This window comes from Kluyveromyces marxianus, chromosome 8 (genome assembly GCF_001417885.1).
Source record: "Kluyveromyces marxianus DMKU3-1042 DNA, complete genome, chromosome 8".
In the NCBI taxonomy this organism is placed as follows: Eukaryota; Fungi; Ascomycota; class Saccharomycetes; order Saccharomycetales; family Saccharomycetaceae; genus Kluyveromyces; species Kluyveromyces marxianus.
The window spans coordinates 868,487-894,371 of NC_036032.1; the positions used below are offsets into that span (position 1 = coordinate 868,487).

General features: G+C 37.8%; 10 protein-coding genes across 10 annotated transcripts; 7 read left to right on the forward strand and 3 right to left on the reverse strand.

The window, feature by feature from the left end:
• Positions 1 to 3: 3 nt before the first annotated feature.
• Positions 4 to 1,182, reverse strand: ESC2 (Esc2p; the record flags this gene model as incomplete). The annotated part of the gene is made up of 1 exon (XM_022822159.1): positions 4 to 1,182. One exon carries the CDS (start codon positions 1,180 to 1,182, stop codon positions 4 to 6), a length of 1,179 nt encoding a protein of 392 aa, XP_022678448.1.
• Positions 1,183 to 1,482: 300 nt separating this feature from the next.
• Positions 1,483 to 3,009, reverse strand: APE4 (aspartyl aminopeptidase; the record flags this gene model as incomplete). Its single annotated transcript, XM_022822160.1, has 1 exon — positions 1,483 to 3,009. The coding sequence occupies one exon, from the start codon at positions 3,007 to 3,009 to the stop codon at positions 1,483 to 1,485; it is 1,527 nt and encodes a 508-aa protein (XP_022678449.1).
• Positions 3,010 to 3,900: 891 nt separating this feature from the next.
• Positions 3,901 to 5,049, forward strand: KLMA_80406 (putative cystathionine beta-lyase; the record flags this gene model as incomplete). The annotated part of the gene is made up of 1 exon (XM_022822161.1): positions 3,901 to 5,049. One exon carries the CDS (start codon positions 3,901 to 3,903, stop codon positions 5,047 to 5,049), a length of 1,149 nt encoding a protein of 382 aa, XP_022678450.1.
• A 347-nt stretch (positions 5,050 to 5,396) lies between these two features.
• VPS13 (membrane morphogenesis protein VPS13) lies at positions 5,397 to 14,780 on the forward strand (the record flags this gene model as incomplete). The annotated part of the gene is made up of 1 exon (XM_022822163.1): positions 5,397 to 14,780. One exon carries the CDS (start codon positions 5,397 to 5,399, stop codon positions 14,778 to 14,780), a length of 9,384 nt encoding a protein of 3,127 aa, XP_022678451.1.
• Positions 14,781 to 16,158: 1,378 nt separating this feature from the next.
• Positions 16,159 to 16,923, forward strand: SDH2 (succinate dehydrogenase iron-sulfur protein subunit SDH2; the record flags this gene model as incomplete). Its single annotated transcript, XM_022822164.1, has 1 exon — positions 16,159 to 16,923. The coding sequence occupies one exon, from the start codon at positions 16,159 to 16,161 to the stop codon at positions 16,921 to 16,923; it is 765 nt and encodes a 254-aa protein (XP_022678452.1).
• A 724-nt stretch (positions 16,924 to 17,647) lies between these two features.
• On the forward strand, positions 17,648 to 18,091 carry ATG10 (E2-like conjugating enzyme; the record flags this gene model as incomplete). The annotated part of the gene is made up of 1 exon (XM_022822165.1): positions 17,648 to 18,091. The coding sequence occupies one exon, from the start codon at positions 17,648 to 17,650 to the stop codon at positions 18,089 to 18,091; it is 444 nt and encodes a 147-aa protein (XP_022678453.1).
• A 340-nt stretch (positions 18,092 to 18,431) lies between these two features.
• GOS1 (Gos1p) lies at positions 18,432 to 19,079 on the forward strand (the record flags this gene model as incomplete). The annotated part of the gene is made up of 1 exon (XM_022822166.1): positions 18,432 to 19,079. One exon carries the CDS (start codon positions 18,432 to 18,434, stop codon positions 19,077 to 19,079), a length of 648 nt encoding a protein of 215 aa, XP_022678454.1.
• Positions 19,080 to 19,162: 83 nt separating this feature from the next.
• FPS1 (Fps1p) lies at positions 19,163 to 20,881 on the reverse strand (the record flags this gene model as incomplete). The annotated part of the gene is made up of 1 exon (XM_022822167.1): positions 19,163 to 20,881. One exon carries the CDS (start codon positions 20,879 to 20,881, stop codon positions 19,163 to 19,165), a length of 1,719 nt encoding a protein of 572 aa, XP_022678455.1.
• Positions 20,882 to 22,346: 1,465 nt separating this feature from the next.
• GUT1 (glycerol kinase) lies at positions 22,347 to 24,353 on the forward strand (the record flags this gene model as incomplete). Its single annotated transcript, XM_022822168.1, has 1 exon — positions 22,347 to 24,353. The coding sequence occupies one exon, from the start codon at positions 22,347 to 22,349 to the stop codon at positions 24,351 to 24,353; it is 2,007 nt and encodes a 668-aa protein (XP_022678456.1).
• Positions 24,354 to 24,883: 530 nt separating this feature from the next.
• On the forward strand, positions 24,884 to 25,651 carry RPL8B (60S ribosomal protein eL8; the record flags this gene model as incomplete). Its single annotated transcript, XM_022822169.1, has 1 exon — positions 24,884 to 25,651. One exon carries the CDS (start codon positions 24,884 to 24,886, stop codon positions 25,649 to 25,651), a length of 768 nt encoding a protein of 255 aa, XP_022678457.1.
• Between the last annotated feature and the right edge of the window lie 234 nt (positions 25,652 to 25,885).

The window sequence follows — 25,885 nt, forward strand, 5'->3', positions numbered from 1 at the left end:
TTTTTATATAATTTTGATTTCTAAAATGTCATCTTCTTCCAAATCTTGGCTTTCTACAGTTTCAGATGGTTCCATATCTGTATTCTCAAATGTCAATTTTACAACTGTATCGCTGGATAATTTTGATATTTGCTTATACTTTTCTGCAATGTCCCTAAATGTCATGGAAGGATGGACAGGTATTGATGTGCGCTTGTTTTTCTTATCTATAAGGACTAGTCTAATGATATTTTCCTCCTCAGAATCCATTTCGGCAATTTCTATAACTTCGTCAGGGCTCATTTCTAACTTAGGTGCATTTTCCAACTCTTTTTCAAACAGTTTGAACTTATCATCATTTTTACTGTCTGGGTTTTCATCTTTACTTTCATTTTCGTCATCAAAGGAGTGTAGTCTTGAATCCCGAATTCTTTTGTATTCGTTCTTATAGTTTTGGGCTTCCGAAGCATGAACTATGATCAAATCAACCTCTGCCTCTTCTCTGATTGAATTAGAAGGAATTTGTAAGCTATCGCAATTTGAAAACGGTAAAACTTCTATTCCAGCTCGAAAGAGCACTAAGTCTGCCGGTTTGTAGAACATTTGGAGACTTCTTGGGACTTTGTAGGATTTAATGAAGCTTTTAATTGTTATCGGTAGAATACTTTCAAATGATTTGTTTCCAGTTACTTTAACATTCACTCTTTTATTTTGAGTTCCTTCTAGGGTGGATACGAAGTTAATATTGTAGATTCTTCTTGTCCTTGGATCATTTTTCCGAAGAGCATCAAATCTCTTTGCATCCTTAGTTATTTCGTTTAAGAAATCGAATGTTTCATCATGTGTATTGATAGTAATTGGTTTTTTCTCTCTAGTGCTTTTTGCAGGTAATATTTCCTGTTCTGAAACATAGGAATCGCTAGATGGGGATTCGTCACTTAGAAGTACAATACTGTCAGAATCATCTTGAGAATCTATTTTGTCAATGGCATTCTCTGTCTCTGCTTCCGTTTTCTGAGTTTTGACAGAGGAATTCTTAAGATTTTCATCATTATATGCCCTCTTTTTGTTCGCTATCAACGGCGTAGATAACTTGAGAGTCGATGTGTTGACCACATTAGTATCATCTGCTATCTCCAATTCATCTTCTTCTTCAGAAAGATCTTGATTATAAAAGAAGTCATCTGAGTCGCTATCACTCATATATTATATAGAAAAAATTGAAATTGACTTGATTTACTATTATGTTCAGTTATCTGTAAATGAATTAACTGTATAGATGATTTACAAATCTGTTTGATCATCCATGAACTAATAGTCCAGAAGACTGGTAGAATTCTATTGAACGCTTTCCTGTAATTTTATCAAAAATACATATTAAAAATGATTTCGCACGTGACTTGGTAGAGAAAAGAGATTCTATGCACATAAGCTCTTCCCTACAGCGACAACAAAAGCTTAATGTTTTTGGACTATTTATAGGATATTTAAATGTTAGATAAACTAAACGTCAATGGTTTCTTGGATCGAGCAATATCTCTCATAGTAGTGCTTAAATAGCTTAATTTGAAGTTCGATATCTTTTGCGGAACCTGTTTCCCTAATAGAGTGCATTGACAAAATAGGGTTACCAATGTCCAATGTTCTAATACCAGTTTTGGATGCTAAGATTGGACCAATAGTGGAACCACATGGTACATTATTTGCACCAACAAAGAGTTGCAATGGTACCTTCGCTTCATCTGCAATCTGCTTGATGAGAACCAAACCTGGAGAGTTAGTCATATATCTTTGATTTGCGTTGACCTTAACAACTGGACCAGAGCCAAACTGTGGTTTGTGTTGAGACTCATGTTTTGAAGCATAGTTTGGATGTGCGGCATGTGCCACATCACTCGACAAGAAGAAGGATTTAGCGGCAGTTTGTAGCAAGGTGCTTGAAGGCGCTTCCCAGGAGTTCGGGTTTTCTTCAGCTGTGGATGTTGATAAGGCTCTTGAAGTTAAAATCCTTTCTAGGACATTAGGTAAGAAGTTAGAATCAGCACCTTGTGCAGAAGATGAACCGATTTCTTCATGGTCAAACATAGCCGCCAAGTTGATACCTTTTTCCATATTTGGGTCAAGATTCTCTACCTCTGTTAAACCATGCATAGCTGTGAAACAAGATGTTAAGTTGTCTAAACGGCCTGAAAATACAAATTCATCGTTAATACCTCCAAGAGTTGAAGGTTTGTGATCATAAAGGATTAATTCAAAATCGATAATGTCGTTTACAGATTCAAGCTCCAAGTCTTTGGAAATTAGTTTTAGCAAATCCTCATGATGTCTCTCGATAATAGATTTCAAAGAGGAGAATTGGGCCTCGGATAATGGTTGAGAATCACCACAACAACCATCTATTTTCTTTGCTTCTTCTTGCTTCTTATCATTTAATGATAAACCTGAAATAGGAAGCAATTGAGTTTCTTTGTTGAACTCAAACTTTGCATTCACATCTCTATCTAAATGGATGGCCAATGTTGGTATTTTTAGTAATGGTTTCTTTAAATCCACTAACTTTGCAACTGTCTTTTTGGTATCTTTATCATGAACCATGACTCTTCCGGCAATAGAAAGATCTGAATCAAACCATGAATGCCAAATACCACCACCATAGCATTCAACACCAATTTGAGCAAAGCCTTCACTAGCTCTTTTCGAAATTGGTTTAATCCTTAACACTGGAGAGTCAGTATGTGTACCAACAATAGCCACTGGGTTGCCTGGTGCCCATTCCTTTCCCACAACGAATGCGACAATAGAAGAGTTATTTCTGGTCACAAAGTACTTGCTACCTCTTTCCAAAGATTTATCCCATGAATCAGTCTCTTTCAATTCCTTAAATCCCTTAGATAAGAAATGAGACTTGATGTTATGAACAGCATGGTATGGTGTTGGAGAACTATTCAAGAAGTTGATAAATTCTTGTGGATAATTGAAAGCCTTAGCGCCAGACATAGTAGATTTAGTTCGAAGGTGTATTCTCAGCATACAACGGTTTATAACGATAGAATCAAATAAAACAGTTTACCCTATTTAAAACGACTCTGTTTCTTGTTGCTGTTAATCTCCTTATATAATGCGTTTGTTTGCATTTGTGCTTTTCGAATGTCATGAAGAAAACTTGGTAAGAGATTTGGTTGCAAATTTTATGAAACCTTACGACATACATAATCCCCTAACAAGAAGAAATATTATAGGAATTTTTAAATTTCGGGGGAAGACCCGAGAGTCTGACGTTAATTTATGGGCATTTTCTAGTTTTGATATATCACAAATTATGACTTGTTAACGAAATGCGTGGAGTTCGGGTACTCTGGGTTTTAAAGTCCAGACAAAATGTGACACATCCTAAAATGATCGTTACATGCTGACAAGGCTGAAGTTGTGACACACAAATGTCTATGAATTGGCGGAGTGTGACAGTAAGTATGTTGATTGAATGGTTGATATTAGGAAAGCTACTTCGCACAGTTATCATGTCTCTTTGATTACAGTAATTCAGCTCAGTACAGCACGATAGTTATACTAATCCCAAATATGATCAATTAGAAGTTGTAACCCGGATAAGTAGTAAAAATATCCTGTCACGTGATATTACCATATTCCTTCTAGGATATATTATATACCCTTACACAGAAGTCACTGTACAATCCGAGGGTTTTTTTTTTTTTGATACCCACTTTCATGGCTTCACAGACTCTAGGTGTAATCTCAAGAAGTCAACGCATCAATTCCGGAGTTATGGTCACACGCTATATATATACATGAATAACCTACCAACGGGAAAGAATTGAAGGCGAGTTCCTTAAACTATTGACATTCAAACGGATGCTGCCGTCGCCCAACCAACACACAATCCCTGATAGTTAATATATTACTATGGTATCTCTACCAACTGAATTAGTACATGCTGATGATAAGGATAATAGAGTCACTGATATTGTCTCACCAATTAACGTGGCTACTACCTTCAGATATGACAATGATGACTTGATCCCATGGTCTGAGCGTGAAGACTACAGTTTCATGGAAAAGAAGCCAATATATTCACGTTTAGCTCATCCAAACTCTACTAGGGTGGAATCGATTCTTTCGAAGATTTTAGACGGTGAAGCTGTAGTGTACTCATCAGGCTTGGCCGCTTACTTCGCTATGTTAACACACTATAATCCTAAGAGATTGTTTATTGGTCAATCCTACCATGGATGTCACAGTATTGCCAATATTTACACAAGAAATTGGAAGCTAGAGCAACATAGACTAGATGTCAATGAGATCTTACAACATGCAGACAAGGGTGATATCGTACATATTGAATCTCCTGTTAACCCATATGGTACTTCTTTTGATATTCAAGCGTTTGCTGATGCTGCTCATACTAAGGGGGCATTGCTCGTTATTGATTCAACCTTCGCACCACCTCCTTTGCAGTATGCATGGGACTTTGGTGCAGATGTTATAGTTCATTCTGCTACAAAGTATCTTGGTGGTCACTCAGACTTGTTGGCAGGCGCTCTTGTTGTTAAGGATAAAGAAGTTGCCGCTCAATTGAGGACAGATAGGATATATCTCGGTACTAATATTGCAAACCTAGAAGCTTTTTTACTATTGAGATCTCTTAGAACTTTTGAAATGAGAATCAAAACTCAATCTGAGAACGCTACGAAATTGGTCAGCTACTTATCGGAACACAAAGCTGAGTTCCCAGACGTCATAGATAAGATTTTCCACTCTTCACTACAGACCGAATCGTTCGTCAAGAGGCAATTGAAGGGTGGGTATGGACCGGTATTTTCTATAACCTTAAAAACAAAAGAGCAATGCAAAAAGTTTCCTCAACTGTTAGAGTATTTCCAACACGCTACTTCTCTTGGTGGTGTTGAATCTTTGGTTGAGTGGAGAGCTTTGACTGATCCAAATATCGAACAAACATTGATCAGAGTTTCAGTTGGTGTCGAAAGTGCAGAAGATCTAATTAATGATTTCACATCGGGTCTTAAGAAACTACAGGATGAACACAAAAATTAAATCGACTGTCTTTGTAATATCTTAATATTTACATATGAACATCTGGTAGTGTTCGTGCTTGCGATTAGTCGTTACCAGACGATACTCTTTATATTTCATTTTATTTTTCGAACACTTTCAATTGTTGTTACCCTAATCTAATTTTATAATACAAAATGCCCAACGAAACAGGGAAAGCCCTTAAAATACTCTACACTGAGATACATATATGTAGATAGATATGTACTTGGACAAAACGCAATATATATTGAGATGAAAGGTTACATACATGTATAACTGACTTAATTGTTGTGATAAAACATTCAATCTTGTAGAAAAGCAGCATAGAAAAGTTGTAACAAAGCGTGATGTTAGAATCCCTAGTGTCCGCATTACTTAACAGGTTTTTGGGTGCCTATGTTGAGAATTTCGATCCAAAACAATTGAATGTTGGTATCTGGAATGGAGACGTTAAGCTTCGTAATTTGCGATTGAGAAAAGATTCTTTGGACGCTTTGGACTTGCCAGTCGATGTAAAGTTTGGGCATTTGGGCGAGTTAACATTGTTAATCCCTTGGTCCAGTCTAAAGAACAAACCAGTAAAGATTATTATTGAAGATGTATACATGTTGTGTACACCAAGAACGGCAGAATCATACTGCTTGCAAGATCAAGTTGAACGTGAGTTAAAAGTTAAACTACAACGTCTTGCTGAGTTAGAGTTGTCCAATAGTTCCAAGCCTGATATGAATCCTGAATCGAATAGAAATGAATCTTTCACTCAATCATTACTAACCAAAATTATTGATAATCTTCAAGTGACAGTCAGAAACATACATTTGAGATATGAAGATGTAAATTCTATATTCAGTGAAAAACCTTGTGCATTTGGGATTTCTTTGAGTGAACTTTCTGCAGTTTCCACAGATGAATCTTGGAATCCAAGTTTCATTGCTATCAAACAACAAATTACCCACAAATTAGCAACACTAGATTCGATCAGTTTCTACCTCAACACGAGTACAGAATCAATAGATATTGATGATAAGGAAGAACTCTTGGTGAGATTAAGGGAGTCAATTGCTGATAAACATGGAACTCCAGAATACCAGTATTTATTAAAACCAGTCAAGGGATCGGCAAGGCTTAAAATGAATAATGCTGGGGCAACCCAAGATACGCCACATATTGATGTTCAATTAATGTTTGATCAGTTTGCTCTTGTGTTAGATGATTGTCAATACAAAGAAGTTCTTCATAATATGTCAAAGTATCACTGGTTCCATAAAACTTTGAAGTTTAGGCGGTTTAGACCAACATGTGAACCAAAGGAAGACCCCATTCAATGGTTCAGATATGCGGCCAACTGTGTTTTATCCGAAATACATGAAAAGAATTATAGATCAAGTTGGGAATATATAAAGAAGAGAAGACAAACAAGAGATGAATACGTTGCTCTATTCAAAAAAAAGCTTACCCTTCCAAACATTACAGATCCGCTACCAAATCCAGATGATGAAACCAGGCTTATCGAATTAGATAGGGACCTTGAATTTGATGACATTAAATTCTTTCGCGCTTTCGCAAGAAGGCAATTTAGTCAAGAGTCTAAAGTCACTAGAATGACTGAAACGGTATCCACAAATTCGAACCCTCAAGGGTGGTTTTCCAGTTGGTGGGGATCTGGTTCTAATAAATCTGATGATACTTTAACAATGACAGATGAACAAAGAAAAGAACTATACGAAGCGATTGAATATGATGATTCTAAAGATGCTCTGAAATCGATTGATATTCCAAGAGATAGGACTACCGTAAGGGTAACGAACTTACTACAAAAAGGGTCATTGACAATTATTGATAAAACAAAAGGACATAGAATGTGTGATTTCATCTTTGAAGAATCCGCGACGGAGTTTTTAAAGCGTCCAGACTCTTTTTTGTTGAAATTTGAATTGAATAGCTTTCTTGTTGAAGACGGTTCTCCTCATACTTCATATCGTCATATTATTAGTCCAAGGGCAAACCAGGAAAGCTCTGAACCGTTACTGCACTTATGCTTCGATAGCTGTCCGATGGATGACTCAGCAGATTCCTTCTTAGATGTTAAGTTTGGTTCGGTGTTCGTGTATTACCATATACATTTCATTAATGAATTATTACGGTTCTTCAATCCGCCAAAAAAACATTGGGAAACCATATCTGCTATTATGAATGCGGCAGAAGCTACAGTAGAGGGATGGACAACCCAAACTAGAATGGGTTTGGAAGCATTGCTTGACGAGCATAAAACAATTGATGTTAACCTTAATGCTGCATCTCCTACAATCATCATTCCCCTCGATGCCCATTCTTGGGAATCACCATGCGCAATAATTGATGCAGGTTCAATAAAGATGCGCAGCGATCTAGTTCCAAAAGAAGAAATCAAAAAAATTAAAGAGCTAAGTGTTGATGAATATGCTAAAATTGACTCTGCTGAATTAAAGAGGTTGATGTTTGACAGGTTCAAAATTAAGTTAACAAACACCCAATTTTTGATTGGTCCAGATATGAAGTCTGCAATCACAAGCATAAATGTGAAGCAAACTGATAATAATTTCACCATCCTTGAAAAAATGGAACTAGACTTCATTTTTGATGTTCTAATTTTCCCAAAGGCAATGAATCTTCCAAAGGCAAGGGCATCTGTTACGCTACCAAACTTGAATCTTTTCCTAAATGACGCTCAATACAAAATTATAATGCAATTGATAGAGCGATGCACACCATATGTTGATGAAGATGATGATGATGATAATAACGGAGACTCAAGTAGCAGTGATAGCTTTTCTCAATTGATTCCGATTGATAATGCGTCAGATCGCAACCAAGCTCTTCAAAACCTCAAACAAGCGCTACTTCTCAAACAGACAAAAAAGATGCTTGATAAATTAAGCAAGACTGAATTAGAACAGGTATCATTCGAACTCACATTAGATGTCTCAAGGATTGAGATATCTCTCTCCAAATGTCTTGAAGGCTCTACTATGAGGTCGACAAAACTAGTAAAGTTGGTTGGTGAACATCTTTCTCTTGGGCTTGAAAAACGCTTTGTTCAGCTAGGCTTCAACATATCTTTGACAGAGCTAAGATTAGAGGATCATATATCAAATTTTGGCTCCACCAACAGGGAGGAATATATTCTATTCAGTAATAATAGTACAAAGCAGCCAAATCTTTTCGATATTAATGGTTCCAGAACCCAACAGATAATTGAATATGAGAGTAAACTATATGAAGTGTTTGATATTAATGTGGATCTAAAGATGTCGGAACTAACACTATCCTTGATTCCAAAATCAATATTAACGTTATTGAATTTCATACTGAATACATTCACTGATCCAGAAACTCCCGCAGTTCCAGCCAATGTCATTCGGCAATCAAACCAAACGGAAACCGATTCAAAACCTGGTAGTACAAATGTAAACTTGCTATTAGATGGTATCAACATTATATTAAATGATGAATCATCAAGATTGGCTACGCTTGGAATTCATAATAGTGAACTTTCTATTAATATGCTACCACAAAGCATGAAAGTAAAGGCAAAACTAGGTGATATGAAATTGCTTGATGAAACAAGTGTGGATCTTCCCAAAAATTCTATATTCAGAGAGCTTATATCTCGTGAAGATGATGATCTAGCAGAACTAGTATACGAAACCTTTGACCCGGAAACTAATAAGAATAATTACGATTCTTATCTATTTTACAGAACAGGAGCCATGAGAATAAACTTCGTCGAACATTCGATCAACAAGATTATTAACTTTTTTGCGAAATTCCAAAAGATGAAGGTTTTCTTTGATACTGCTCATAACAATGCTTATAGTAAAGCTCCTGATATTGACACTGTTAATAATATCAAATTCGATATTCTCATTAAAACTCCAACTATATCTTTTCCAAAATTAATAGACCCGAGAAATAATAGTTATGACGAGTTGATCTGGAAGATGGGTGATGTTTATCTATCAAATTATTTCACTGGAGATGACAACAAACTAGTTAATAATGCATCAGTGGGAATAAAGAATACGCATATTTCGTCGATATTCAACTTTGAAGGTAATATGGTACAACAATTATCTGCAGTTTCAAACCTGGACTTAAGATTCGACATATTATATGATCAGTACTATAAAGAATCAGAGGCTCTTTTAAACATCACTGGATTCTTTGCTCCATTTTACGTTAATTTAACTGATCTCCAAATCCAATATATACTTGGATTGGTCCAAAAGATTTCGTCTTCTTTTATTGTTGATCAAGTTAACGACGACATGGAGGATATAGAAATGACAGCTTTGAATACAAATTCTATAATTGACCCTCAAAAGGAACTTCATTTGAGTCAAAATATTTTCTCACCGGAAAAGAAAGCGTCAGAACTAAACATTAAAAGTACGAGAGTCGAGTTTGAATTTAACGCGCCTGAGGTAAGCTTAAGCTTGTATAACCATACTAAGGGAGCGCTATCAATTGATGAACTAGGGGTTGCTAGGTTCAACCTTGAGGATTTTGGTATTTCTGGTTCAGCTTTGAACTCTTCTTCGTTCGAATCAGAAATGCACATTACATCGTTCACGGTCGAAGATATCAGGTATTCAAAGACTAGTAAACATACTCAGGTTATTCCAAAAATTGAAGGGGAACATCATCAATTTATGGCTTCGTTCAATTATAGTGAAGGGAAAGAATCCTCAAACCTTACTTTTGAAGTTACTATAGATAGTCCAAAGATCGTATTAGCTACGGAATTTATCTTGTCATTACAAGATTTCCTAACGAGTTCATTTACCTCACAACAACCTGCCAACCTCCAAGGATTGGCTCAACATAACAATGGCATAGAACCTGATCAAAATGATGAAACTTCTGAGTTGAAAAATGAAAAAAGTAAAATGAGCGTCAGTTACTCTATAAATGTTGTAGATTCTGCCGTTATTTTATTAGCAGATCCTGCGGATAGCCATTCAGAAGCCATCGTTTTCACAATTGGTCAGTTTTTAATAGCGAATCAGAATGTCCTTTCTATATCAGCTAATAATGTTGGACTCTTCTTGAGTAGGATGGGCACGTTGAAAACTAATAGGATTAGAGTATTAGATGACTTCTCTAGTACCATATTAATTGACGGTCGAGATTCTACTCCAGAAATGCTAAAAACTCAAATACACTCCTCAGTGGGACCATTGATGCTTCGGTTATCATTGAGAGATATCAGATTGGCAATGAGAATTTTTGACTCGGCTCTTTCAATGGCAAAAGATAAAGGTCTAATAAGTAAAACAGATTCTGAGAAGAAAGAAGATGATATCAATACTAAATATGGAAGGTTTTCTAAGGAGTTCAAAAACAAAATCAAAAAATACGCTCCTAGTATGGTATCCTCATTTAGTGAGCTTTCGAATGCGATTCAAAGAAACTCTGTCCATAAGTCCACTAAGATCATTGCAAAAGCTGAGAAATTGCATTTGGATTTCGCAGGGATGAGAATTGTTCTAATAGGTGACATTCATGAGCTTCCAATTGCAGACTTCAATGTGAACTCATTCTCAGTAGATGCCAAGGATTGGTCCACGAATATTGATGCCATTTCTACAATTGAAATGTATGCCAGTGCATTCAATTATTCTAGATCAAGTTGGGAACCGCTTATCGAAGTGTTTCCGCTAACATTCCACCTGTCAAAAGATGATGAAACAGGTAATGCGTTTATGTTTGACATTATTGCTCGTAAAAATGTTGAGATCACCCTATCATCTCGTACAATTGCTTTATTATCTCAAATTCCTGCTTCTTTAACTAAGGTTCATGATCTAAAACCTCGTGGAGCAGAAAGACCTTATCGTATTCATAATGATACAGGCCACCCTCTAAATATATGGATTAAGAATACTGAGGATGGCTCTCCTGGTAAAAAAACAAATCTCACAAAACTAGAACAGGGAGCAATAATCGATTGGGAATTCGAAGATTGGAGGGTAGTTAGAGAGACGTTGAATACTGATAAGAATATCTTACAGGTATCGTTTGATTCCGAAGTTTACACAAATGTAATTGAGGTGGATGCTACAAAGGAAGGTGAAACAGTCCATATGCTTTCTCCCCCAGTGAATGGGGTTCATAACCGTTTACTCGTTGGTAGTAAACTTCTGAAGAATAATGTAAAGCAAATTTCATTTGGTTCCACCCTATTATTCTTCAACTCAACATCTACAGAAATTGAAGTGGGTTTATTCGATAAGGCTCAGACAACACTGATCAAAACAATTGAACCCAGAGAAACTAAAGCTATACCAATTGATTTGGCATACAACTCTTCTTTCCAATTGCGCCCAAAAATATCTGGAGCTAAATATCAATGGTCAAAGACACCTTTGTTCTGGAAACTTTTAAGAGAAGCGCCAAATTCGCTAACTTGTGCTTCCGAGAGTAATGCGCCGCCATTTTATTTTGAGGCAGAAGGTTTAGTTGAAAAGGATGACCCTCTTTCGAAAATATATCCTCGAATGACTGTATCAGTTTCTGCCCCATTAGTTTTGGAGAATTTGCTCCCCGAAAATATATCATTCTGTTTAATGGGTAAGGAAGACAAGCATAGACAAGAGATGTACTTGGAGGCAGGTTCGAGTATTCCATTGCATAACGTCTCATTGGAGTCGTATTTATTCCTATCTGTAAAACCAGATGATGATATATTCCAGTGGTCAAATGAGACTCTGGTAAATAGTCCAGACATTTCGGAATTACAGGAGGAGTATAGAACATTAATAAAAACGGTTGATGGACAAAAGCTTTACCTTAACTTGAAATATCATTCAGATGGAAGAAGGGCTAAAACAATCAGTATATATGCACCTTACGTTATTTTAAACAAGACGACGCACGATTTATCGGTCTTTAGTGACAGACAATGGGGGGTCCTCAAATCGAATGTCTTTTTGGAAAATGACAAAAAGGTTGCTAAACCAAAAATGTTCTCATTCCAGTATGAAGATTATAACAGGAATAGAGCTAAAATTAAGTTTACAGAGACAAATCCGAGTGTTCCAGTTTCTTTTGATGCTATAGGGCAATCTGTGGATGTTTCTTTGGAGTTATTAAACCATGATCAGGAGTGTAATTTGGGAATAAGTGTGAAAGAAGGTGAAGGAAAATATCGCTTTACTAAAATAGTTGAACTCTGTCCAAGATACATTTTCCGTAACAGCATGCAAGAATCTCTAGAAATAATGGAGTATGGCACCAGTAGTCCAACACTTCTCGGTCCAAATGAAGTAATTCCTCTTTATTTCTTAAAAAGGACGTTGAGTAAAAAGTTTGTTGCAAGATTTGCAAAGATACCTTCAACATGGTCAAATCCATTTAGGCTCAAGGACGTAGGGGAGACATTTGTTAAGATGAATATAACAGATGCTGCCCAGAGATTAGTAAAAATGGAGATATCATTAGAAGGAGCCACCTTGTTTATCAATGCAACTGATTCGGATGATAATTGGCCTTATTCAATTAGAAACTTTAGCGACAATGAATTCTTGTTCTGGCAAAGGAACCCTCGCTTTGTGGATGAGGAAAGCGATGAACTTGATTATTATTATCAAGAAGACGAGGATGAGGTTGATTTTGAGCCAATTTATTATCGTATACCTCCTAGAAGTGTCATGCCATATTCTTGGGATTATCCAAGCGCTAAACAAAAGAAGCTTTATATTCACACAAAAAACCGCCGCCGTGAAATTGACTTGAATGAAATAGGAAATCTCAGGCCGATTAGAATTCCACCAGACAATCCAAAAAATCCACCCACTATTGTTGACATCAATATCTTAATGGATAATGGAGTCCAAGTTCTAGTGTTGAGTAATTACAATCAAGAACAAAGTCTATATAAACTACGGTCTCAAAGGAGACTAGAAAGTGAATCATCTCTTGCCTCTAGTGTCACTTCTAAATCGGATAGATTCGAGGTTGATGAAGATATGGACTCAAAATTAAATGCCAGAGTTGTTTTATCCTTTTCGGGTATCGGAGTCTCTTTCATAAATCAACGCCTTCAAGAGTTATGTTATCTTAACATTCTTGGTTTAGAGTTCAGATTCAATGATAGTGAAATGTACCAAAATCTTTCATTTAAAATAAAATGGTTGCAAATTGACAACCAATTATTTGGCGGAATATACGAAACGGTTTTGTACCCAACTAAAATTCCAAAAGAATCTAAAGAAATTGATATCCATCCATCATTGTCTGGATCTATTTCAAAGGTGAAGGATGAATCATCAAGCTTAATGAATTTCAAAATGGCAACTATACTTTTGCAGGAAATGACTATCCAAATCGATGAAGATTTCTTATTTGCTTTAATTGATTTTGTTCACGTCCCTGGTGCAGCTTGGAATGAAAATACTGATTATGATGACAACAATAATGAAGCCTTTATATTGAATAAATGTTCCATCCCAGACTTCCCAACGACTATAAAGAGTAACAAAGTATATTTCGAAATGCTACACTTACAACCCACGCTATTGCATCTTTCTTTTGTCAGAACAGACAGGGTTAATGTGGAAGAGGAAAAAACTAGTGGTAATAGTCCTATCAACTACTTCATAAATGTTTTGACAATGGCGCTAGGGAATATCGAGGGAGCTCAAATAAAGTTAAACTCGTTATTGCTTGAACATGTAAGAGTGTCTCCTCCGACATTAATTGCAGCAATAGAATCACATTATGCTCAACAATTCTTCTACCAACTTCATAAGATTCTTGGATCTGCTGATTTCCTTGGAAACCCTGTTGGCTTTTTCAATAATATCAGTTCAGGAGTGATGGATATATTTTACGAACCATACCAAGGATATATTATGAATGATAGGCCACAAGAGTTGGGAATAGGTATTGCTAAAGGTGGTTTGTCGTTTTTGAAAAAGTCCGTATTTGGTTTTTCAGACTCGTTCTCTAAAATGACAGGATCAATGGCAAAAGGTTTATCTGTTGCCATTCAGGATACATCTTTCCAAGAAAGAAGAAGGTTACAACAGAGACAGAGAGGTAAATTTGGGAGTGTTGGAGTTGGTGCTTCATCATTTTTCAATAACGTCACCAGTGGTATTACAGGTGTTGCATTAGATCCTTATTCAGGCGGTGCCAAGGAAGGGCCTTTGGGATTCATAAAAGGCGTTGGCAAAGGGCTTATTGGGCTTCCGGCTAAAACTGCAATCGGGGTACTAGACCTTGCTAGTAACGTGAGTGAAGGTATTAGAAATTCGACAACACTAATGGATGGTGGACAAATAGAGAGAGTTCGGTTACCAAGATATGTTGGTTCAGACAATCTAATTAAGCCCTACAATCTTAGAGATTCACAAGGTCAATATTGGCTCAAATCTTGTAACGGTGGCCAATTCGCAAAAGATATATATGTAGGCCACGTTATTTGTGAAACCCCAGCTGGCTTCCAGATTGTAATTGTATCCCTCCAACGGATATTGCGGATGCAGCTATCCAATCTAACTGTAATGGAACATATTCCCTTCAACACTATCCGTAACGTGAAGGTTTCCAAGACAGGTATCACAATATATACTGCTGAAAGAGAGTACTTCTTCTCAGTTCCTAAAGATGAGGAAAGAAGATATTTGTATAAACTTGTTCATGCTGCAGTTGTTGAGTTCAACAGCAAATGGCAGGTCCAGCTATGATGCTATTCTAGATACGACCGACATTTAAATCTACATATCTATTTACTCGCGTAATGCGTGCCTATATGGATCTAACGCAGGATAATTTCGTAAAATTGGTGCATGTTTATTTACTTATTTACCTATTTGCTAGCAGTAGTCTTCAAGTTTAAACAGTAGTACGCATGTCGGGGCCGCCCATTGTTCAGGACTCTGTTTCTCAAGAAAAAAAAAAAAAAAAAAAAAAAAAAAAAAAAAAAAAAAACCTACCACTACCATTACCACCTTACATAAACGTCCCAGACGCCAAGCTCTCTCTCTCACACCAACTAAGTTCACACAAAAAACGATAGCTCCAGTGCAAGAAAAAGGGATTCGCAGGCCAACCCGGGTACCTCCGGGTAACACTTCATAGTCTCTTCAAGAAAAAAGATTCAGTACTACCACTCCGATTTCCTCCGATATTGCACCCATACATCTCATATAACGTATCACATAACGTCAGCAATCGGGGAATCTATTTTTTTTCGCCTCGCTTTCTTTTCGCTTCCTGAACATCTGCGCACAGACTACCCCCAGCCCTCTTGTTCCCCGTACAAGCAAACCCCTAGTTCGGACCCGACTTCACAGTTTGCGTCCATTGGAACGAGTGACCAGCCAAAGACGAGGAATTCCCACAGATTGTTCTAAGTGAAAAATGTGTTGGTTTTCTCAGTGATCAAAAGGAAGCTTACAGACAACAGAGTGAGCGCGCGCATCACAATACGCTGGATCGTTACTGGAGTTTTGTTTTCAGTATTTTTTCTCCTTCTTTCAGTTCATAGTGCAGGCAGCGCTTTTTCGATGACTAGTAAGTAGTACCAATAAATTATTCAGTGTTGTCAGCTAGTGTAGTGCTTCTTGTTTGTTTTTTTCATATTGTTGACAACTGCGGTTATTTTGTTCATTTCAAATTTTATAAATTCGGACTATATATATATATATAGGAGCGGAAGAGTTTTCCGTGCCGGTACTCCTTTGACAATCTATTTTCATTATAAGAAGAAGAGCGTGTGGGTTGCTAGTTTATTTCATTAGGATAATTGACGAACTTTCCTTTGTTATCAAGCTTTTGTTGACTTACTTGTTACTACCCTTAGTACCATTTTTTTGCGACTTCAAAGAGAGAGTTTTCTTTTTACCTATAAATTCGGTTTAAGAAAGACGCACGTATACACTTATATCTGTCTTCTTCTTTATTTGTTGATATCTCATTGAAGCTTAACTAACTGCATAATTAGTTACGGACTTTCTGGTTAAAGTTTCATAAATCAAGAGTTTCGGTCTTTTTCAACTTACAAATCTTTTTTTTGGAAAAGTCAAACGTACAAATTCAAAAAATTTTTCATCATAATAGAAAATGTTCAACGTCATATTTAAGAGAGGTTTGGCCACTGAGGTCAAGGCTGCTGCTCCAAGATTAAAGACCTTCAAGATTTACAGATGGAGTCCAGATACCCCAGCTGAAAAGCCACGTTTGCAAGAATACAAGGTCGACTTGAACCAATGTGGTCCTATGGTTTTGGATGCTTTGATCAAGATTAAGAACGAACAAGATCCAACCTTGACTTTCAGAAGATCCTGTAGAGAAGGTATCTGTGGTTCTTGTGCTATGAACATTGGTGGTAGAAACACTTTAGCCTGTTTGTGCAGAATTGATCAAAATGAAAATAAGCAAACTAAGATTTACCCATTGCCTCACATGTACATTGTGAGAGATTTGGTGCCTGACTTGACTCACTTCTACAAGCAATACAAGTCTATCCAACCATATTTACAAAGAGAAAAGGTCCCAGAAGATGGTAAGGAAAACTTGCAAAGTATTGCAGACCGTAAGAAGTTGGATGGTTTGTACGAATGTATCTTGTGTGCTTGTTGTTCCACATCTTGTCCATCTTACTGGTGGAACCAAGAACAATACCTAGGTCCAGCCGTGTTGATGCAAGCTTACCGTTGGTTAATCGACTCTAGAGATGAGGCCTCGGGTATCAGAAAGCAAATGCTTCAAAACTCCATGTCTTTGTACAGATGTCACACAATTATGAACTGTACCAGGACTTGTCCAAAGGGTTTGAACCCAGGTAGAGCCATTGCTGAAATTAAGAAGGCTTTGGCTATGGACTAGAGAAATTGAGATAGCAAAAAGTGTCAAAACGTTTCCCTGTTTTTCTACCCCAACTCAGTTAACTAAGGAAATCGATTTTCCGATCTGATCTTCAATTCTCCAAATCATATCTACCCCTCTCATTAAAAATAAAGATGCATACACGTTACACACGACAAACTCACATCGTCAATATAAATATTCATTCCATTATTCAATTTACGGGTAATCCTAGTCAAAAAAAAAAAACACTAACTCTAAAGATAACCAGAAACACATGTATACAACACCATTCACAATCATTCTTCACTTCGTTGCGTTGTAACAACACCAGTCATTGTTGTTCACACCGTATACTATGAGGTTTCACCGTGTACAAACTCTTACGACTGAAATAAAGAAGAAACAGAACAAAAAAAAATAACCAAGCGATACCTCATTGACTTCATAGTATCCGCTTTCAAGAGATGAACTGCCATGACCTTGTATGTTTTATTATTAATTGGTTGACGCTTGCATCCTATTTAGGTTTTTAACGAGTCAGTCTTTACGTATTTATTTATTTATTTATTTATTATTGATTATTTTCTACAGAAAGTATCTATTTATTATATCCTTCAAGTTGACAGACACACTATCTATATACTGGCATTAGGGACAATCAGCAAAGAAATGGTGTGCCTTTGGACAGCAGCTAATAAGATATAATTCATTTGATGTATCCAATCTATATGAAACGTGAGAGATGCTAACACTTCCTGAGTACAATGAGCAAATACCGAATGTACGTTCGCTTCTCACAAAATGGGCCAAAGTTGAACGGATACAGGACGTTCAAGACGGGTTACAACTAGATGTGCGTTTAAAGACTGATACTTTACTTGAGTTACATATATACTATGACCACGTTTATCACGTTCCATCTATTAAGTTCAGACTTTGGTCTTTAGATACAGAAGAAGATATTTCTTCTCTTAGGTTGCTGACGCTATCGGATTCAGAACTACGTTCCATTTTAAACTTGGGTACATTTTCTGTAACTTTAAGTACTGACATGGAAATGAAAAGCGTGTACTACTATATCAATAATTGCGATACAGATGCGAACGTGGGATCAGATGTTGAGCACTATTTGACGCGTTGGATATCCTTATATATACGCATATTTGATCTTAATTTTGTTCCATAGATCATGTTTACGTTAATCATATTATCACATTTATCAACGTCCATCTAATTTGTACATGATATAATACTCTTTAAATAGTTAAGACTTCACCTTAGTTTGATGCTAAGTAATTGAAATTTGCATTGGTATCTTCTCTTTTGTATTGGCATTCTATGATAATACATTTCCTGCTTCCTTTTGTTTAAGGCCCAGTATATTTTTTAGAAAGATATTTTATTTTAAACCAAAAACAATAATAAAGGAAAGCTATATATAAATCGTTGTTCCAGTATATGATATCATATCCTAAAATGAATATAACTCCACAAAGTAAAGCAACTCAAGAGAGCATTCTGCACACATGTCAAATTCATTTGTAACAGTGAGATCGCAAGCTATCTCCTTAGAGTCTCAGACAGACTCCCTATTGACCAGATACTCCTCTTTCGCTCAAACAACGAGCTCTGAACCATTGGCGCAAGAAACACAACTACAAGAGAAGTTGGAAACCATTCTCAATAAAAGACAAGATATTGTCGAAACACTACAAAAAATTGCAGACAATGATAGCGACATATCTACAACAAAACTATCCCAGCTCCAGCGTCATAGAGAAACATTGCAAGAGAACTGGCAGACATTCCGTAATATCCGTTCCTCCATCCAGCAAGAGCGCAATAGATTAAATCTCCTATTCTCTGTGAAAAAGGACTTACAACAAGATACGATTGAAAATCGTGATGAATATATTCAAGACGAGTACCGTAGAGTCGAAAATTCTCATTCAGTAGTAGACTCTTTAATAGATCAGGCTTATGAAACTCGGGACCAATTTATGTCCCAACGTCGGGTTTTGCACAAGTCCGGTGACAGAATCTTACAGACATTGCAGCACATTCCCTTAATTAACAACGTTATAGCCAAGATTAATACAAGGAGAAAGAAGAATGCAGTAATATTGGCTTCCCTAATTTCAATTTGTATTTTAGTTTTATTCTTTACTGCCTAAATAGAAACATGATAAGACAAAATGCGGTGCTCAATGCAAGATTTGAAAGAAAGATCACTGAAAACATTTTTATATTTTGTAAGCTAAATACTTCCATTACTTGTTTTCTGTTCAAAGTTCGGCCTAGAATATGTTGTTTCTTCAGATTCAAAGATTGTAGGCACACCAGTAGAAGGGTTTCTCAATTTGGAGTTCCTTAACACACTCTTAAAGTGTACTTGTTTATTCTCAGAAAGCTGCGATCTATGACTTTCAATGTGCGAAAGTGTGTGGCCTGAATCAATAGTTTCTAGATCTGTTCCTTTTAAGCCAGAAGAAGTCTTGAGTTTAATGGTATCCCACTGTCTTCTAAACCAGTCAGTATACGCTGATAACGGTAGATTAAGTGGTGATTCGTGACCCTGGTAAATACAAAAGTCGTAAACTAATCCGCCAGCGAAACTGCCAAGGAATGGAACAACCATTGGGACCCAAAAGAAGTGATGATGGGAATTAAAAATCACATCTTTATCCATACCTATGGTCCATAAAGCCAGACGCGGTCCCATATCTCTAGCAGGATTTAGCACCGCCCCTGTCTGGTATGCACCTGATGCGTTGAGGGAGAAAATCAGGATGAACAGCATAACCGGAAAGAGATCGGTTGATAAACAGGTATAAGGATCAGTTAATGAGAAAATGCCACACTGTAACATCGCACCAATAACAAACTCGGCGATGATTTGACGTGGAGTTGAGAGGTAATCTAATGGCACAACACTGAACATTGCTACAACACTTTCTTCCTGCGGCCAATTGGGATAAACGTGGGCAATAACCTTGTGATAGTACCATATCATTAATAGGGATCCTAAATATGAACCCACATATTGACCCATAAAGTAAAAGCCCAACTTTCTAAATGGGAAACCCCTGTATATAAAATTAGAGACAGTAATAGCGGGATTCAAATGGGCACCCGATATCGCACTACCCCCAGCTGCGAAGTATCCCATAACTACTGCACCAGCCCAACCAAAGGCGATACTGACAAAATTTCCAGCGACATTGGGTGTTGCGATATATTGTAGCATGGATATATCATCATTGCTCTTGTGGTTCATTGCTAGAATTTGGTTAAACTGATTTATTTTATCTTGTTCTGATAATTTGCTTTGGCAAACAACGGCTGTTCCGAACATCATCATTATCATTGTCCCCAGGAACTCACCAAAGAACTCTTTCATATGCTGGTACTTGAAAGATGACCATTTGTTAATCGGATAGTACGTAGAAGGTAAAACAGTTGGGGTTTGAGGGTTCTGGTACAAAGTCTTAGGTTTAACCATCATAGTAATTGCGTTATTTACGTTGTTTGGGTCATTTGGATCATTCGCTGGTACACCCCCTTCATTGTTCTGGTTCTGAAGCGCAGGATCTGGAGATGATACAGAGCCCGTGTAGTTCGCTTCCATTGGCCTCGAAGCAATTACATTGGACGTAACAGTGTTACCTCTCTTCCTTCGATACATGTTCATATTCAGTGAGGTATTTGGCACCACTTCCTGGACTGGAAAATAGGAACCTTCGTCGAGATATTGCTGTACATATGCTGTAACGGGAACCGTTGTCTGATCATCGATGTCTGAATCTTCTTCTTCAAGTCCCGATAGACCACTCTGCCTTTCGCTTACACTGCTCCTCGTCGTGTATCTACGTGGTCTCGTATGTGCGAACCCACTCTCCTGCCAAGCATTATTATTATTAACTGGAGATTGACCACCAGAATCTCTTGTATTGTCATATTGCGTGTTTTCCGACATGCGACTAATAGTTGGGAAAGAGGTCTGTTGTTTTGAAGAAGAAAAGGAAAACCACGCTGTTCGACTTCAACTGTTAAGAGTGCTACATGCACTTTCTTTAAAACAAGCTTTTTTAAAGTGCGCACTTATGCAAGTCGTGCTTCTAAGAAGTGAGTGAGTGTTCTTTAAGATTTCCATTAGTCTACTTTCTTTTTTCTAGTTTCCAAGGCTTTATGAAAATACTATTTTTATTAAAATACTCAAAAAAAGTATTGTACCAAATTCTGCTATCTTGTTTAGCTTGCAGGATTTATGTACCAATATGCGGTAAGTCTAATATTCCTCAACAAAAGATGCAGGCTGAAGTTTTCTTCTTTGCAGATCCGATATAAAAAATGCCCCCGTTCCCACTGCCATACGCGCCAAGTACATACGCATTAAGTTTGCAGTAGATGTGGGAGAAATAAGGAACGTGTCCCCTTAATTACTGTCGGACTTTGGAACATGAGTCATCCGGATAATCCCCCCCTCACCCCCCTTCCCCACTTCCATTTTTCCGGATAACATCTATATCTTCTGCAGGCACCCAGCCCATTGGACACAAACACATAACCCATAAATAGCAAACTACATGTACAAAATGTACAAAATTAGATATGTGTCCATATCTCCGCAACGATTTCTGGATTTTATTCGGGAAGTGATGCGTCGTGGTTCAGAGCATTGCGCACAGATCGCGGCAATTGCAGCTAGAGTTGCTGTGCCTGCAATTACTATTAGCATTATTCTTCCAGTCATTATTGGTAGTGGTGGTGTTAGTTGTAGTAGTACTAGTAACCTTAGTAGTAGTACCACTACTACAATTGGCCAGAATTGGACCCTAGTAGTCCATCATATACATTACAATTGACTAGTGCTTTCCTAAAGTTAACAAAAAAAACATTAGGTCTTGTCGGCTCGGTAACTCCCTCCCATAAATGCCCCCCCCCCACGCAAACATATACTCTCGCGCATTCTCATTTCACCGCAGCCACGCTCTGCACTTTGTCTTTCCATCGCCGGTGAAAGAACTAATCAGGATTTACCTTGTTTTTGCGCAGTAGCGTTGAACCGAAGTGGGATCCAAAAAAAAAAAAATATGAAAAATGCAATACAATTTGAAAATGGAAATTAAAATGTATGGGGTTTTTGAAATTGTAGAAGAGCGATGACCATTGGGATTGGAGCGCTGGCTGGATGAGAGGAAGTTGTGAGGCAACTACTGGTATAAAATCTTGGAGCAAACTAATTTATGCTTGTATATAAAGGGATATGGATAAAGGAATTTCTGTTGTTGAGTTCAAGTCGTCGCTATTCAAGCCAATCGAGTTCAGCGATAGCTTGTGTGCAACAGTTTTCACAGAAGAGTACACAGAAGTATACGCACTGGTATAGACGTAAGCAGAAATATTCGGGGAGACAAATTCGACACTATTATCACGGCTATATGACTGGAAACGCTGAGACAACGGTTCAGTCAGGTGCAGAGGGTGCAGTTGTGCCTCTTGTTGCCGCTATTGACGTTGGTACGACGTCTTCGCGTGTGATTCTATTTAACAGGTTGGGCCAAGAAGTTTCCAAGCATCAAATCGAATATAGTACCAGCGCATCACACCAAGCGTATTCAGCAAGCGGTGAGCGGAGACTTGAGGTAGAAAATGGTGGATCTGGGAAGGGGAAAAGTCCCGGAGATGGGGTAGAGCAGACGATTTTCAGCGCTGAAGGTATTGCCATTGAGGCGACAGAGTATTTGGAGATTGAAGATTTGGAGAAGGACGTGGAGCCCACTTTGAGGTTTCCGAAGCCCGGGTGGGTTGAATGCAAACCCATGAATATTTTGATTAATGTGGTGCAATGCTTTGCTGCAAACTTGATCACTATGGACCGCGTCAATGGCGATCGAGTCTCCAATGGGTTGCCTCCATACCGGATCAAATGTATCGGGATAGCGAACATGAGAGAAACTACGTTGGTGTGGTCTAAGTCTACGGGTAAGCCGTTGGTTGACTACGGTATTGTTTGGAATGACACAAGAACAACAGCAATTGTTCAGAAGAAAAAGGATCAAACGCCAGAAGATTACCAAGAATATTTAAGAGAAATGACTGGACTACCGTTATTCTCCACTTACTTTTCGTGTTCTAAATTGCGTTGGTTACTAGATAATTCTCCAGAGGTTAAGAAGGCTTATGACGAGAAGGATCTAGTTTTTGGAACAGTTGATACTTGGTTGATTTCTAATTTAACTCACAATAACGTTCTAGTTACAGATGTTACCAACGCTTGCAGAACTGGCTTCATGAACCTCAATACTAGAGACTACGATGATGAATTGTTAAATTATTGGGATATTGACAAAAGTAAAATTCACTTGCCAAAAATTGTATCAAGCGCTGAATATTATGGGAACTTCGTCGTTCCTGAATGTACAAAAAAATCACTAACATCAACTGCTTGGGATCTTTTAAAAGCTTTCTCGGAAAGAGTCCCACCGGTCCCAATTCAAGGCTGTTTAGGTGATCAAAGTGCGTCCTTGGTTGGACAACTTGCTTTTAAGCCAGGTTCTGCAAAATGTACGTATGGTACAGGTTGTTTCCTCCTATACAATACTGGAACTACAAAGTTAATTTCAAAACATGGTGCTTTAACAACTTTTGCATATTGGTTTCCACAATTGCATAGTGAAGAAAATGATTATGGTAAGCCTCATTTCGCTTTAGAAGGTTCTGTCGCAGTGGCCGGTGCTGTGGTTCAATGGTTAAGAGATAACCTCAGATTGATTCCTAGAGCCGAAGATGTTGGTCCATTGGCTTCTGCAGTACCTGATTCTGGAGGCGTAGTCTTTGTGCCGGCTTTCAGTGGACTATTCGCTCCGTATTGGGACCCTGATGCTCGTGCTAGCATCATGGGGATGTCGCAATATACAACAGCTTCTCACATTGCTCGTGCTGCTGTAGAAGGAGTTTGTTACCAAGCAAGATCGATTTTGAAAGCAATGAGTTCAGATGCTTTCGGCTCAGACGATAAAGATTTCCTAGAGGAAATTGTTGATGAAACATACGAAAAGACTGCCCTCTCTTCTCTCGCTGTTGATGGTGGTATGTCCAGGTCCGATGAGGTTATGCAAATCCAAGCAAATATATTAGGACCATGTGTTAAGGTGAGGAGATCTCCTACTTCTGAATGCACAGCTTTAGGTGCCGCAATAGCCGCTGCCATGGCTTTCAAGACAGAGGAGGAGCGTATTATCTGGAAAAATCTAAAGGATGTCAAGAAATGGGTCTTTTATGGCGGATTAGAGAAGGGCGATGTAGCGCCCACAAATAGTTCAAGTCAGAGTCAGTTGAAAGTGTTTACCAGTAAATCTTCCGACATTGAAAGAAGGAAAGGTTGGAAGATGTGGGAAACAGCGATTGAAAAATCCAAAGGATGGATGCGTGAAGTCCAAATCTAGTTATTATGTAATGCCCGTCCCAGAGATAGAATCTCACTAATTTTTAATTGATTGTGTATTATTAATATTCTTTTGTACTTACTAAACTACTTCCTCTTATTTTCACCAGGTTTGGATCCTCGAATAGTTCCTGTGCTAATGTGTAGAGCGTGCATTCATATATAATAATTGTGGGGTTCGTAAATGCTTAGACTCATGACAGCATTACTTTATTCCGAGACTGTAACATCCGTGCACCATAATTTGTGGGACTGTCTTGGGAAAGCATCAGTACATTACTGTATTTGATTTTCATATATTCCCATTGGGGAAAAAACATTTTTATTGTGTTGTTTGGGTGTTTTTCTGACGTTTACTTCATGCACATCATCGACGGACCCACTCATCTTTTCAGAGAAACACTTGGTTTTTGTCAGTATAAAACAACATATACTAAAAGTAACATCTTCTTCTTGATGTATCTGCAAATATAAGTTAATATACAGGATTACATCATTTCCAATAAGCAAGCATCAATCCACTAGTTAACAATGGCTCCATCCAAGAAGGTCGCTCCAGCTCCTCTAGCCTCTAAGGCTACTTCTGCTAAGAAGTCTAACCCATTGACCAAGTCTACCCCAAGAAACTTCGGTATCGGTCAAGCTGTCCAACCAAAGAGAAACTTGTCCAGATACGTCAAGTGGCCAGAATATGTTAGATTGCAAAGACAAAAGAAGATCTTGAGCATCAGATTGAAGGTTCCTCCATCCATTGCTCAATTCCAAAACACTTTGGACAGAAACACTGCTGCTGAAACTTTCAAGTTGTTGAAGAAGTACCAACCAGAAACTGCTGCTGAAAAGAAGGAAAGATTGACCAAGGAAGCCGCTGCCATTGCTGAAGGTAAGACTAGACAAGAAGCTTCTCCAAAGCCATACGTTGTTAAGTATGGTTTGAACCACGTTGTCTCCTTGATTGAAAACAAGAAGGCTAAGTTGGTTTTGATCGCTAACGACGTTGACCCAATTGAATTGGTCATCTTCTTGCCAGCTTTGTGTAAGAAGATGGGTGTTCCATACGCCATCGTCAAGGGTAAGGCTAGATTGGGTACTTTGGTTAACCAAAAGACTTCTGCTGTCGCTGCTCTAACTGAAGTTAGAGAAGAAGACGAAGCTGCTTTGGCTAAGTTGGTCTCCACCATCAACGCTAACTACTTGGAAAAGTACGAAGAATCCAAGAAGCACTGGGGTGGTGGTATCATGGGTGCCAAGGCCCAAAAGAAGATCGAAAAGAGAGCCAAGGCTGCTGAATCCGCTTAAACCCAAAACACTTTTGATTAATATATCAACTATTTGTATTTTTGGAGTTTAATTCGATTCATCTTTTTCATTTTCTTTATGTTGACATTTTAGTGTCTGACTGCACTGTCTATTGTTCAATTTATGGTGATGTTAGTCGTAGTGTCTTTTTACAAAGATTTCCAGATGTGTCTGATCCTTTACGGTATGTTTGGTATCTTCTGTTCCTATGTTCCTTTTATAGCGTAGTAGTGT